Source organism: Thamnophis sirtalis, unplaced genomic scaffold (genome assembly GCF_051295495.1).
Source record: "Thamnophis sirtalis isolate CommonGarterSnake01/CBP01778 unplaced genomic scaffold, rThaSir2_p1.2 scaffold_2, whole genome shotgun sequence".
NCBI lineage: Eukaryota > Metazoa > Chordata > Lepidosauria > Squamata > Natricidae > Thamnophis > Thamnophis sirtalis.
In genome coordinates, this window is record NW_028261382.1 from 116,379,881 (window position 1) to 116,394,511 (window position 14,631).

General features: G+C 42.5%; 1 protein-coding gene across 1 annotated transcript in view; it reads right to left on the reverse strand.

Annotated features, from left to right (window-relative positions):
- Nucleotides 1–274: 274 nt before the first annotated feature.
- MED30 (mediator complex subunit 30) overlaps nt 275–14,631 on the reverse strand; it is a 61,968-nt gene continuing 47,611 nt past the window's right edge. The window contains exon 5 of the mRNA XM_087706757.1: nt 275–471. Within this exon, the coding sequence (XP_087562883.1) occupies nt 439–471 (33 nt within the window). The 3' untranslated portion in view covers nt 275–438. The remainder of the gene's footprint in view (nt 472–14,631) is intronic.

The window sequence follows — 14,631 nt, forward strand, 5'->3', positions numbered from 1 at the left end:
CACCAAATTTTGTTCTCCCTTCCTCCTCCTGCCTCCCCCTCTCTCTCCTCCTCTCCCTTTCCCCTCTCTCTGAAAAAAAATTGCTTGTTATCAGATGACTTGGGGGGAGAAAACCAAAAACAGTTCTGATTCAATGGTAGCCGTGCCATGATTTGCATACGATGGCATATTGCAACCTTCTTAGCCATTGCTATAATTATTATTACAATTTTTCCACCACAGGTCAAAAAAATTCTTACAATTCTTGCCACTTCTTATCTTCTGTAATTCTTATCTTCTGTAGTTCACCTGGAATGATGTTGAAACCTCCAGGGCAAAATCAGGTTCAGGGTTGGCATCTGATCCTTAACTGCTTTTTCTTGTGCATCTGGTCCTCTGCTCACCATCCCTGTTTAATGCATCTTCCTCCATCTACCTTCTGCAAATGGAGTGATTTATTTAGCACTTTCTGCTCACGAGCTCATGGTGGAACTGCAAAAGAATTCAGCATCAGAATATATACAGCTCCAGATGTTCACAGTTTCCCCTCCCTTTCTTCAGCAGACATGTTAGGTGATTGAAAAAGAAAGAAAAGGGAAAGGAAGGAAGTTTTTCCAGGAAGGAAAATCTCAGAACAATTATTTTCTGCTCTACCACCAGTGGTGGGTTGCATGCAGTATGCCCCAGTACGGGCATATGTGCATGCAATATGCCCGGTACGGGCATACCGGAACCTGCCCAGAGCACCGGATACCGTTCCGGTATGGTGTTCTGGAGGACCCGCCTGCCCGAACTCCTTACCGGTCTTTTAAGTCTTCGGCACTTCCACGCACATGCACGGCATGTACAGAGCCTGTGTGACGATCCACTGAGCAGCTGGAACATTGTGGAGGCTCACGGAAGTGGTAAGACACATGCACGCGCTGCGTGCACCCATGTGGACAATGCCGGGCCCGTTCCAACCATACGGTTGGAATGGGATCCGGAACCCATCACTCTCTACTACCTACTACCTGTATGCCTGGAAGCTACAGATTAATACAAATTCTCAAGAAAAAAAATGTTGTTATTGTAGTATGAACTGACACACTTGCTGGTGTTCATGGAACTGAGATTACATTCAGTATAGTATAAATCTTTATTACGATCAAAGACCAGCAATACACATTACATACATTTACAATATGTTAAAAAGTACTGGCATTAAGATATAATTTTAAAATATTGACGTTAAAAGTGGAGAATAACACACATGTTCTCAAATTGTTCGGGTCACTCCCTGGTTTACCTGGGTGCAAAGCCGATAAATATGGGAGTAAATACAATAGTCCAGAAATTGTTAGAGATATGTCCAAATAATTGGTACAAGATGACAACTATATTTTTGTAACCAATTTTTTTCTTGTGGACATTGCAGCCGCACAGAACTTTGCCACTGCATACGTGGTAGCCGGGTTTGTACCCTGGAGGAGAAAGCCTAGATAAAAATTGTCTGCCCTCTCTGGCAATCTCTCTGATAAGGGGAGAATATGTGCAGACCTACAAGCTCTATATAGCTCGCAGTGTAATAGAACATGTGAATTATCTTCCACTTCTCCTTTACCACATATACAAACCCATTCGGCTATAGGTGTTCTCTTATACCTGCTCTGGAGGAGTGCTGAAGGAAGAATGTTAAATCTGGCTCTGAAGAAAGCTATTCTTTGTTTTGGGAAGATCAGGTCATTTAGATATCTTGCCGATTCCCACACACCCTGTTTAATTCTGTCCCTACTGTGGAGAGGCAACCTATTTAGTTGTTCTTGGAACTCCATGTCCTTCATTCTATTGATTACTACTTGCTTTGCTTGATCAAAGCCTAGAGACATTAAGAATATTGGTGAGAGCCCATAAGAGCCCAGCTTGTGATCAATTGCCTGTTTCCAGGGGGAGGGGAAATTGTCAGTCAACACTAGAGGGGACAGTCCCTCTGGAAAGAAATGCATTTTAAGCCAATGAATGATCATCATCTTTCAGGCTTTTACCTGAATTTGAGGCATGCCTGTCTCAATTCTTAACTGGGGATTTGGAGTTCCGTTGGGTGCAGCTAAGATGGTAATGGGAATTTGGTTTGTATGGTTTCTAGCAAGTCATTCTTTGCGAGGATTCCTGTTTGTGCCCCATATAGAATTTGTGCCAATGTTTTGGCCTCAAAAGGTTTTAAGGCAGCAAGTACTAAATGACCTCTGCCTGTGTAAAATAAAATTTTAATTGTGTTTGAGGATCTATTGGCTGCTTGCAATGTGTGATCCAGGTGTGCCTTCCATGTCCCTTGTGAGATTACATTCAAGATTTTCATTCAACGTTTGAGGAACCATGGTAGCACAGTGGTTAGAGTGCAGTATTGCAGGCTAACTCTGCTCACTGCCAGGAGTTCGATCCTGACTGGCTCAAGCCTTGACTCAGCCTTCCCTCCTTTTGAGGTCAGTAAAATGAGGACTCAGATTGTTGGGGGCAATAGACTGACTGTGTAAACTGCTTAGAGAGGGCTGTAAAGCCCTGTGAAGCAGTATATAAGTCTACATGCTAGTCCTCTTTTTTGCAAGATTTTTTTGTGTATGTGTGCTTATGACTTAAGACTGATAGAAAATCACACAGTAGCTTCTTCTGTGATTACTGCAGGTGATTTTCTCATTCCTCCACACACATCTGCCACATGGGGATAATATTATAGACTTTCCTTTTATGGATCCTCTGTCAACGTGAAAGAGATCATGTGCTGTGAACATTAAGCACCCAAACTAAATGTGCTAAAAGGCATCCAGAATTGGATGTTCCCACATTTTTTAAAAAAAAAATTCCTAAAAGTAACTGGGTTGTGGGAGGTATTTGATTAGGATTGTGGTGTGGGAGAAAAGGAATTTGATCTTTCTCCATTCCATGTTTACAGGCAGACTCAGACACACCTATACATACATTATCAGAGCAGTGGCACACACCCATAGAGATATTCACTTGCTAGCAAGATCCAAAAGAAAGACTTTAAAGACACGGTTTGTTGAACGAGCCATAATTGGGCTTGATTGCTAATATGTTTGCAACATATTAAGTCGAAAACCAACCGGCCAAATTATGGCTTGATGTGAACTGAGTCACAGTGTTAGGAATTGGTGTCGACAGTAGGAGAAAAATAGCTCATTCAACCATTCAAATCAACAAGTATGGTTGTTTTAACATGTGTTTTTTCAAAAACAGAGCAAAAGACAGAGGGGGGAAGAGAAGGAGAGGGAGGAAGAGGCAGGGAGAGGGAAGGAGGGAGGAAGAAAGAGAAGGACAAAGAGAGGGAAAAGGGGAGAGAGAGAGAGAAAGGGAGAAGAAGAGGGAGAGGGAGAGGGAGGGAGGGAGAGAGAGATGGCTTACTGTACTTAATATAGCAAGTAACCCCGAATGAGGAAGAGCATTTGGGAGTTGCAGGGAGACAATCCATCTACATCAAATCTAAAGGGAAATAAATGCCTCTGAATTATGTCTGAAATATAGGATATTGGTTGAAATGAGGGTATCAGGAGAATAAATAGAGTTGGCATTGGCCTAGGCAACCAGTAGACCCCAGTTCCTTTCTATAGCCCCAAATAGATTGCTGGAATGGGCAACACCAATATTTTTGGAATTCTTCTGGTACTTGGGACAAGTTTGAAATGCCTGTAGACATTTAAAGCACATTATTTCATTTCTTTAACCCTCAACATCTCCCCAAAAATTAGAATCACTTTTTCCTTTGGGGGGAGGCAGTGATTTAGAGCCAAATTGAGAATATTAATCTGCTGTAAAGATTAAGGCACCCATTTGGCTTCCTAACGTCTCAAAAGGCCTTTAAACTTTCCTTAAAAGTGAGATCTTAACACCTGAGAGCCTTTGGAGGGGGAAAAAAGATCTCCTTTAAAAAAAATACATAAAACAAGCTACATCTCCTGGTCATCAAAAAGCTATATATTTTGATTAAGAAAAGGAACATCACAGGTTATAATCAGTGGTGGGATTCAAATTTTTTTTGCTACTGGTCCTGTGGGTGTAGCTTGGTGGACATGGCTTGTCTTTGTGGGTGGGCATGGCTTGGTGGGCGTGGCAGTGCAGGATACTGCAAAATCCCCATTCCTTCCCCATTCCTGGGAAAAGGATACTGTAAAATCCCCATCCCCTCTCCACTAACCTGCTTTCCAGTTCTGTTCTCCTATGCAGGGCAACAGAAGACGACCCAACCGATCAGCTGGGACTCCGATCAGCTGGGACTCGGGGGGCAGAGAATAGATAGGGGCTGGGCCAGCCAGAGGTGGTATTTGATGGTTCTCCAAACTACTCAAAATTTCCACTACCAGTTCGCAGGAATCGGTCAGAACTGAATGAATACCACCTTTGGTTATAATTACCTTGTTCCATAGTTGTTCTTCCTTGCCGATCACAGGAAAAGGGCAATGAGGACTCACGTCATATCACTCTTAGATCTCCCAATTTTTGGCTGGCCATCAAAACTGAATGATGGCTTCAACTGTTTGGGGTACTTATAACTTCCTCGATTTTAACTGTATGGCCATTTAGTTGCAAATTTAAATGGAACAGTCACAAATGGGTCTTTTCTTTAAAACTTTGATGTACAGAAAAAATATAACATCAAACAGAAGGGAATGGTGGCAAGAAAGAGGAACTAACCAAGAAGTTGCTTTCAAAATTAAGCACATCACTAAAATGTCTGCACTTGAGTCAACCCCTATGTAGGACCAATAATTCATATGGAGGAAACCTTAGCTTTCTCTGGAAGATGTCTGAACAAACGAAGGTTTAAGAAAAGGATAGGGCGACAGAGACAATTTTGCTTTTGAGACTCTGCTATATTAAAACTCTCAATTTGAGCCTTGGCTATATTAAGCAGCAGAGTCTGCAAATGAAAATTAAGAACGTGCAGAATGTTCCTACTGTCCATGGACCAAGATAAAGCAGGCTTCATGCTTATGAGTTTGTACACAAATAGAAACCTTAGAATCTTCTTGATCAATGCAGCAAAGAGTCAGACCAAACGGATGGACTTTAGGTAGGGGAAAGGAAAGCAAGAGGTGGGTTGCTACCAGTTTGTACTGGTTCGCATGAACCGGTAGTGGTTTGTTGGCCTGGGTCGCAGAACTGGCACTGACCCAGGCTGGTCATGCCTCTGAACCTGGTCGCCGCTGGCATTGCTGGCAAGGTTTTTTTTTTGTCCTTTTTAAATGTTCTACACATGCTCAGAATATTTTACAAGCAACTGTGCATGCGGGAGCAGCGCAAAGCGAACTGGCAGTAATGCCGGCAGCAACCCATCCCTGAGTCACACCTGACTGCATCATCAAACAGGGAACTGTTTTTGGTCTTAACTGATATCTAATAAACAGTCAAGTTTTTTTCTCTAGGACTGAAAGGCAACTCAAATCACTCCGAGAAAATCAAGCAAGAAGGTGATTCAAAATTTAGAAAATCATGTGATCATAAACTAGGAATTGGGATAGAGTAGGAATGGTATTAGGGAAAGGACAGAAAGTCAGTACCAGGACCTTTGGAAGCTCTAGGTTGATTAAACCAGTCCATTGGGCTGCCCTTGAAGAGCACCCGGAAGCTTCAACTGGTCCAGAATGCGGCTGCGCAGGTTATCAGGGGGGCACCTAGGTGCTCGCATGTTACACCCCTTTTAGGCGGCCAGCACTGGTTGCCGGTTGTCTTCCGGGTGCGATTCAAGGTACTAATTATGACCTTTAAAGCGCTCCATGGCTTAGGCCCAGGGTACCTGCGAGACCACCTACTGCCACCGGTAGCCTCCCATCGTCCAATGTGATCCCTCAGAGTTGGCCTCCTCAGGGTGCCGTCGGCCAGACAGTGTCGGCTAGTGACCCCCAGGGGGAGAACCTTCTCTGTGGGAGCACCTTCCCTCTGGAATGAGCTGCCCCCGGAGCTTCGGATAATCCCCGACCTCCGGTCCTTCCGACACGCCCTAAAAAGTTGGCTTTTCCAGCAAGCCAGCCTGGCCTGAACAAAACAAAACAAATTATTGATCACTGTTAATTTTAATTTTAATTTTTTTTTAAATGTCATTGTCATATTTTAATTGGGTTTGGGATATTCTATTTAATTTTTTTTAAACTTTTGTATTATGTGTTTCTTTTAATATTGTACACCGCCCTGAGTCCTTGGGAGAAGGGCGGCATATAAATCTAATAAACCTAAACCTAAAATCCCAAATGAGAAAATTTAATTTAAGTTGGATCAGAGGTGGGTTCCTACTGGTTCGGACTGGTTCGGCTGAACCAGTAATGGTTTTCTGGCCTGGGTCACCGGAACCGGCAGAGACCTAGGCCTACCATGCCTCCGAACCGGTTCTCCAGTCGGGATGACATGTCGCCCCCCCCCTTTTTTAAGGTTCTATGCATGTGCAGATCTATTTTTGGGCAACAGCAGACACACCCAGAGCTCATGTCTGGAGCATACGCAAGTGAAACAAGAGAGCGCGCACAAAATTGCGCGTCCCCGAACTAGCAGTAATGCCGGCAGCAACCCACCCTTGAGTTGGATGCATTTACAGAGTCCAGATCATGGGTGACATTCTACTCTACTAAGTGCATTTGAAGGAAAATGCCTGGGCACAAGTCAAAAACAAACAAGCAAGCAAAAACAGTGACAAATTGGAAACATTCAGAGGAGGCTTACCAAGATGTTGAGGTGTCTGGAAATCTACTCCCACAAGGAATAGCTAAAGGACCTGGATATGTTTAACTGACAGAAGAGAAAACTGAAGAGAACTATAATAGCATATCTTCATAGACTGTTTATGAAGGGCTGTCAGACAGAAGCAGGGGTAGACTTACAGTATCCTATATTGCCTTAGCGGGCAGGACCATGAACACTGTGTTAAAACTATAAGGAAGGAGGCTCTAGCTGGATTTCAGAAAGGACTTTCTGAGTGTATGAGCTACCAGACGGTGGAGCATCCTACCACAACAAGTAAGGAGTTCTCTTTTGTTGAAGATCATCAGCTAGAAGTTGGACGGTCACCTGTCGGAGTTGCTTTAGTGGATTTCTCGGTGAGCAGGGATCACCTTCAACACTATGACTTCAGCAACAGCTATGTTTTTTTAAAAAAAGAGGAGAGGAGAAGGGAGATGGGAAACCAAAAGCCATGTAGGCCAATACAATCCTCCCCTAGATCCAGTTCTCTTTTAACTGATTGTTGCCTTGATAGTAGCTCTTCCTCCTGTCCATCAAGGCCATTCTCTCTTTTCTCTACAAGAGGAAGAGGAGAAAGCACACACTAACTTCAGTTTAGGAAATAAAATAAAAGTCAGCATATCCAGCTTGGACATCGGAAAGTCACGTGTGGGGAGGATGGGGGGGAAAAAGGTATTGTGAGTCTTGCTTGAGTGATGCTATGCTTGCCTGATCTCTCCTGATCTGGAGGTAGCTTGCTTCAGGAAAGCTATATAAATCTGAACTGAATGATTCATCTGCTAACCTCTAAATCCTTTTCCTCAAGAGTCAAATGCTTGCATTCTTCCTGATTTTTGGGGTGTGTGTGTCTGTGTCTGTGTGTGTGTGAGACCGAAGAAAACTCTTTCTAGATGGAGACATCAATCTTCACCAACTTTACCCGCCCTACATGCCTTCCAGATATGTGGACTTCATTTCCCACAACTCCCCTGCCAGTGTGGCCACTGCTGAGATTTCTGACAATCTATCTAGCTGGAGGGTGCTCAGGTTGGAAATTTCTGTTTTTCACAAGGCTTAATCTATGATGGCAAAATGAGCAAAAGGGGAACAGGAGCACTAATGGTTGAATCTCCCCCCCCCCCAAAAAAAATTCCTACACCTTGGAACCTGCTGCATGCTCATTTATCCTCCTCTATTTTTTCTCCTTGGATCTTAATATGTGCCAAAACGCTGTTTTGGGGGGAAAATGGATGTTGAGGTTTGAGGTTGAGGTTTATTCGATTTATATGCCGCCCTTCTCCCAAGGACTCATTAAAAGAAACACATACTACAAAAGTTAAGAAGAAATTAAATAGGATATCCCCAAACCCAATTAAAATTAACAATGACACATTTTTTAAAAAAAGAATTCAAATTAAAATTAACAATAATCAATACTTTGATTTGTTTTGTTCAGGCCAGGCTGGCTTGCTGGAAAAGCCAACTTTTTAGGGCGCGTCGGATGTCTCAGTAAGGCTGAAGAAGCATATTGTTGATCATAGTGGGAAGAATTCTAAGTTTGTGGAGTTGGCAATGAATATGATTCTTACCCGATCGTTTATTTGTAGATCATTTTTTTTCTACAGGAGACTTTGGGCAGACTGACCAGAGATGAAGAAAAGTGGAGGTAAAGGGAATTCTTCACTCATTTCTGATGGGAAAATAAACAGTCACGTATTACATTCCTTTCTCCTTCAACTAAGTGACCAGACAAAAATCCCAAAGTGTCTTGCAAATACAGACCGATTAATAATAAACTGAACTTGTCAAATAATAAATCCCAGTTGCACACAGCTTAACGCAGAGAGTAAAAAAAAAAACAGCTACAAAGAGAACTTGTCACCCACAATGTATAAAAAAACAACAACTGTATTACTTCTTATGAGATGACAAAGAGCTCTTCTTGTATTTGAATCCATCTGCTAAAGCTTTTCCCAACCTGGTGCTCTTTTAAAGTAGAATATGGAATAATAGGATTGGGAGGGGCCTTGAAGGTCTCCTAGTCCATCCCCCTGCCAAAGCAGGAGACCCTCAACCAGTGATGGCGAACCTTTTTCGCCTCGGGTGCCAAAATTATGCATGTGTGCTATCAAGTGCGTGCCCACCCCATAATTTAATGCCCCCCGTGCTGTCACCCCTGGGCATGCACATGTGATTCCCCCACTGCCCCGCGCATGCATACACGGATTTCTTGGAGCCTGGGGAGGGTGAAAACAGCTGCCCCGCCCCAAGAGGCCCTCTGGAGGTGGGAAACAGACAATTTTCCATCTTCCGGATTGCCTGTTGGGCTGTTTTTCTCTCTTCAAAGGCTTCAGGAGGCTTCCCTGAAGCCTTGGAAGTTTGGGAATGGACTTCCGGGTTGCCCATTGGGGTGTTTTTCTCCCTTTGGGGGGTGAAAAACAGCCCAATGAGAAAACCGGAAGTCTGTTCCTGAACTTCCGGTTTGCACGTTGGGCGATATTTTGCTCTACGGAAGCTTCAGAGAACCCTCCTGAAGAGGACAGACTGACAATGACAGGACAATGCCTACTGTGCCCTCAGAAATGGCTATGCGTGCCACCTGTGGCTTGCATGCCATAGGTTTGCCATCACGGCCCTATATCATTCCAGACAGATGATTGTCTACTCTCTTCTTGAAATTTTCAGTGGTAGAGCACCCACAACCTCTGAAGGCAAGCCATTCTACTGGCCAATTGTTTTCACTGTCAGGATATTTCTCCTCAGTTGTAGTTTTGGATCTCTCTTTAGTGATCTTCCATCTGTTACTTCTTGTCCTCCACGCAGGTGCTTTGCAGAATAGGTCAACCCTCTCATCTGCATACACTGCTATGATTTATGACGTCGCCCAACTCCATCATTCTATTCCATTCTACTAAATTTTTTGCATATAGTTTCTATTTGTAAAGGAGGAGGAGGAGGAAGAAGGAGAAGGAGGAGGAGGAGGAGAAGAAGAAGAAGAAGAGGAGGAGGAGGAGGAGGAGGAGGAGGAGGAGGAGGAGGAGGAGGAGGAGGAGGAGGAGGAGGAGAGGAGAAAGTTAAAGAGAAAAAAATGATGTAGAGGAATTTGGTCTTAAGTCTTAGGGATATTTTTTAGATGATTCTACTATAAATGAACTTTCAGATGTTCAAGCGCAATGGTGCTGTTGTTAAATTATAAAACATAATTTATTTTGTGATGAATTTAATGCTTCCTTTTAATTATTATTCTAGTTTCATTTTTATTTGTTGCATTTATTTATGTTGTTTACTTTTATTATGCTAGCAAGCCAAAAAAAACAACAACCCTAGTTTTACTACAAGTGTAATACACTGATTGCACATTTTCAATAAACAAACCAGCAGTCATTTCTTCTAATCAAGGACACATTGTAACCTGATTGGTGTGTAATACAATGATATGTGATTTCAGGAAAAAAAAGTTTGCTGTGATTTCATCAACATGCTTTTCAGGGAGGTGATACCACAGAAAATCTGTTCTTAGATTTCTCAAAGACAGTTTGCTAACTCTATCTTCCTTCTCCCCTCTACCTTGTGTACGAAGACTACCGTATTTTTCAGAGTATAAGACGCACCTTTTTCCCTCAAAAAAGAGGCCGAAAATCTGGGTGTGTCTAATTCACTAAATACGGCATTTTTTGCCTCCTGAAACCCCACCCCTTTCACCAAAATGGATGTGCAGAGCCTCTAGGAAGCTTTTACAGAGCTCCTTGGGCTGGGCAGGGCAGAAATGAACAAAAAACAGCCCATTTTTGCTCAATTTTACCCCCACAACCCCCAGGAGCACTCTATAAGGTTCCTATATGCTATCCATGCCCCTTTTTTAATGAAATGCGGGCCTGTTTTTGTGAAAAGTGGGCCGTTTTGGGCTCATTTGAGGGCCCCATCCCACAGGAGCACTCTGTAAGCCCCCTAAATGCTATTCATGCCTTTTTGGGGGGGGAAATGGGCCGTTTTGGGGAGTTTTGCAGAGTGCAAAAACTTTTTTTTATTTGCCTCTTCAAAACCTTGGTGCGTCTTATACTCCAGTGCATCTTATACTCTGAAAAATACGGTCTATTTCTCAATCATTCAGGATCTAGTTCAGGGGTATCAAACTCGAGGCCCTTGGACCAGATCCCACCCATGGGGTGCTTAGATCTGGCCTGTGGGGCTGTCCTGGAAACGGCAAAGGACTGGCCTGTGGTGCCTCTGCCAGTGAAAGTGAACTCCCAATTTCTGTTTTTGGCTGGGATGGCCTCCAGTAAACCTCTGCCAGCGAAAATGGAGCTCGGAAGGGCTGCATGCGTTTACGCTGGCAGAGGATTGCAGGAGGCCTTCCCAGCTGAAAATGGAGTTTGGGAGCTCGCTTTTGCTGGCAGAGAACTGCCACAGGTGCCCCTGACATGAGTGATTTCAAGTTGGCCATGCCCCCTGGCCCCCCCAAGGTTAAACACAACCCTGATGCGGCCCTCAATGAAATTGAGTTTGACACCCCTGATCTAGCTGATCACAGGATAAACTGGGTGGTATCTACAGGACAAATGAGAAAGCACAATGGGAGGGGAGAGTATGAATTGCCGGTGTTTCATCTGTGCTTCCTGACACAGTTTTTGGCTTATGAATATTGCACACTATAGCAAACATTGATTTGAATGCCCGTGGATCCCAACTAGTAATTAGCAGCAGTGATCCATCTCATTCTCAAACCCAACTTGCTTGTAACTTGTGGTCAAGTCATCCATGCCTCGGAGAGATGATTCACGCTGTGAGGGCTCCTGTTGTGATGAGTTGATGTATGAGTGGTGCAACAGGGAGGCATTAATATGTGCCAGCCGACGCTGCCTAAGACAGCACCAGAATTGCTGACATAGTAGGTTAAACATTCCAGATATCTACACACAACATTCCATTTGCATGAGCATTCTTCTAAGAGAAGGGACATGAGATCATCTCTCCTTGCGTTACAAGAAATCTGTTCGTTGAAGTCTCTGACAAGAGAAGCAAAATGGCACAAAGGAAGATGACCAGAGTCCTGGAATCAAAAAACAGAACACACTACAGGTAGGGCCACAATTGAGTCCAAAATTTCTATTGTTAAGCAGGACAGGTGTTAAGTGAATTTGCCCCATTTACTTACTGCTAAGTAACCCACTGTTACTTAAATTTATATCTTCCAAGAGTTCAAGGGCGCTTACATGAGAATTGCCTTCATTTTATTCCCGCAATAGCAATTCTACAAAGTAGGTTGGGTTGAGAAAATGATTGGCCAAAAACTACTTGATAAATTTCCTTGGACGGGAATCTAAGTCCAGATCAACCCTTTACCCCCTGCACTGCATTGTCCTCTCTGTCACCACACCCTCTTCAGAATATATCCATTAATCAGTGAATAAAAACAATAACCAATAAACACGAACTTCCATAGAAAGCAATAAAACAATTGGGAATAAATGCCTTTAAAACTATTCAATTAAAAGCAGGTCTAAAAAAACAGTTATGGGGCAGTTCTAACCATCCCCATTAATGCTTTGTTCCCAACATAGCAACTCTTCTTACCTCCCATTTCTCAGTTCAATCAGTGAGGTTTTTTTTCTTTTATTTTCTAAGCTGTTTCCAATTTTGCAGCCAGAAATAAATGAGCAAATGTATGTGCGGACGCACCTACTCCCTGGAGAACGTATCAAATGCAGCATCTGGATTTTTACGATCAGAGAGCAGCATTTTTATTTGTGCCTGTAAGTAAATAGCAGATGAGATAACACACTTGGTGTAATAAATCAGGGATACGAACACTCAATAAGGTGTGATCTTTGCCCTTTCCATGTTTATATAAAAACATCACATAGAACCATATTATAATAGAAATTGTTTTACTGTATAAAATACACCCAGTTAATATTTTGATAACAGCAGGCTCTGTCTGAATGTTCATTGTGATAAGGGTTACTGATTGTCACTGATTTATTTTCAACTTTTACTATTCTCATCATCCCTGTTCATTGTAAAATAACATATAGCTCACTGATTACAGAAAAAATAATTGCTACCAACCTGCCTTCCATTGAGGATCTGTACACTGCACAAGTCAAAAAGTAGGCTGTGAAAATATGTACAGACCCATCACAACCTGGACATAAATTGTTTCAACTTCTACCCTCAAAACGACGCTGTAGGGCACTGCATACCAGAACAACAAGACACAAGGACAGTTTTTTTCCCCAAATGCCATCACTCTGCTAAACAAATAATTCCCACAACGCTGTCAAATAATTTACTAAGACTGTATTACTATTATTCTTCTCACCCTTCCTAGTACCTATCTCTTCCCCCTTATGACTATAACCATGTTGCTTGTATCTTTACAATTTGTATTGTTTTATTTGTTAGGGTGGCACAGTGGTTAGGGTGCAGTACTGCAGGCCACTTCAGCTGACTGTTATCTGCAGTTCAGCGGTTCTAATCTCACCGGCTCAAGGTTGACTCAGCCTTCCATCCTTCCGAGGTGGGTGAAATGAGGACCCAGACTGTGGGGGCAATATGCTGACTCTGTAAACCGCTTAGAGAGGGCTGAAAGCCCTATGAAGCGGTATATAAGTCTAACTGCTATTGCTATTTCCTAGTATGATTTGATTGCTTATTAGTAACCTATGACTATCACTAAATGTTGTACCTTATGATTCTTGATGAATTCATTTTATTTTATTTTTCTTTATGTACACTGAGAGCATAAGCAACAAAGACAAATTCCTGTCTGTCCAATCACACTTGGCCAATAAAGAATTCAATTCAATTCAATTCAATTCAATTCTATTTTATTTGCTTTTCATAGAAACGGGTTGAATTTTGTCAGGTTATCTCATACCTCATTCCAGGCACGTTGAATTATGTCCATGGCACAGAATCTGGAATCCCAAATCACTCTGCTTCCATTTTTTTTTTAAATCAATATAGGCCTCATGATAGTGAAAATGTATTTGAAGATATTCAAGTTGTTCTAACAAAAGGCTCTACTTTTACAAAGACAGCTATTTCATCATCTTGGCCTCTAATCAAGGGATTTACAACTCAAAGAGGTTTTTTAACAGCTGCGCAACTGGCCAAAATCAACATTTTCCTGGCATGAAAACCATGCTTTCCAGGCACAGAGATGCAGTAATGAGGGTTTCATGGGTCTAATTAGTTCTATGATATTTATATTATTTATCTATATTCCTCCTTCTTACAACTCATGCCAGTAGAATCGCAACTCTGTTTGTATTGAGAAACAGAGACTGACAACGGCACTCTGGGGATCTTTATTGGAACTTCTCAATCACATAATGTCTATTGATTCAGTATTCCACCAAATGTATTTACTTCCAATTTTCATGAAGCTGCATTAGCTTCAAAGTTGTATAATCATATCCCCCCTCCCTCCTCAATCCATTTAAAGCCATCTAACTTATTTATTTAGTTTGTCAAACATGTACAAGATAACAGATATAAGTATAAACGTGGACATGAACAAAGGAAATTGGTACAAATAAATGGGGACAGTAAGACAGGGATGGTAGGCACGCTGATGCGCTTATGCACCCCCCCCTCCTTTACGACCTCTTAGGAATGGGGTGAGGTCCACGGTAGTTTGAGGTTGAAGCTGTGGGGGTTTGAGGATGTTACAATGGAGTCAAATGGAGCATTCCAGGCATTGACCACTCTGTTGCTGAAGTCGTATTTTCTGAAATCGGGTTTGGAGCGGTTTACCTTGAGTTTGTGTCTATTGTTTACCTGTGTATTATTGAGGTTGAAGCTGAAGTAGTCATTGACAGGCAAGATGTTGCAGCAGACAATTTTGTGTACTATGCTTATCGGACCATAGGCGGCGTAGTTCCAGGTTGTCCAGAATTTCGAGCCTGGTGGCATAAGGGATTCTATTGTGAGCAGAGGAGCGGA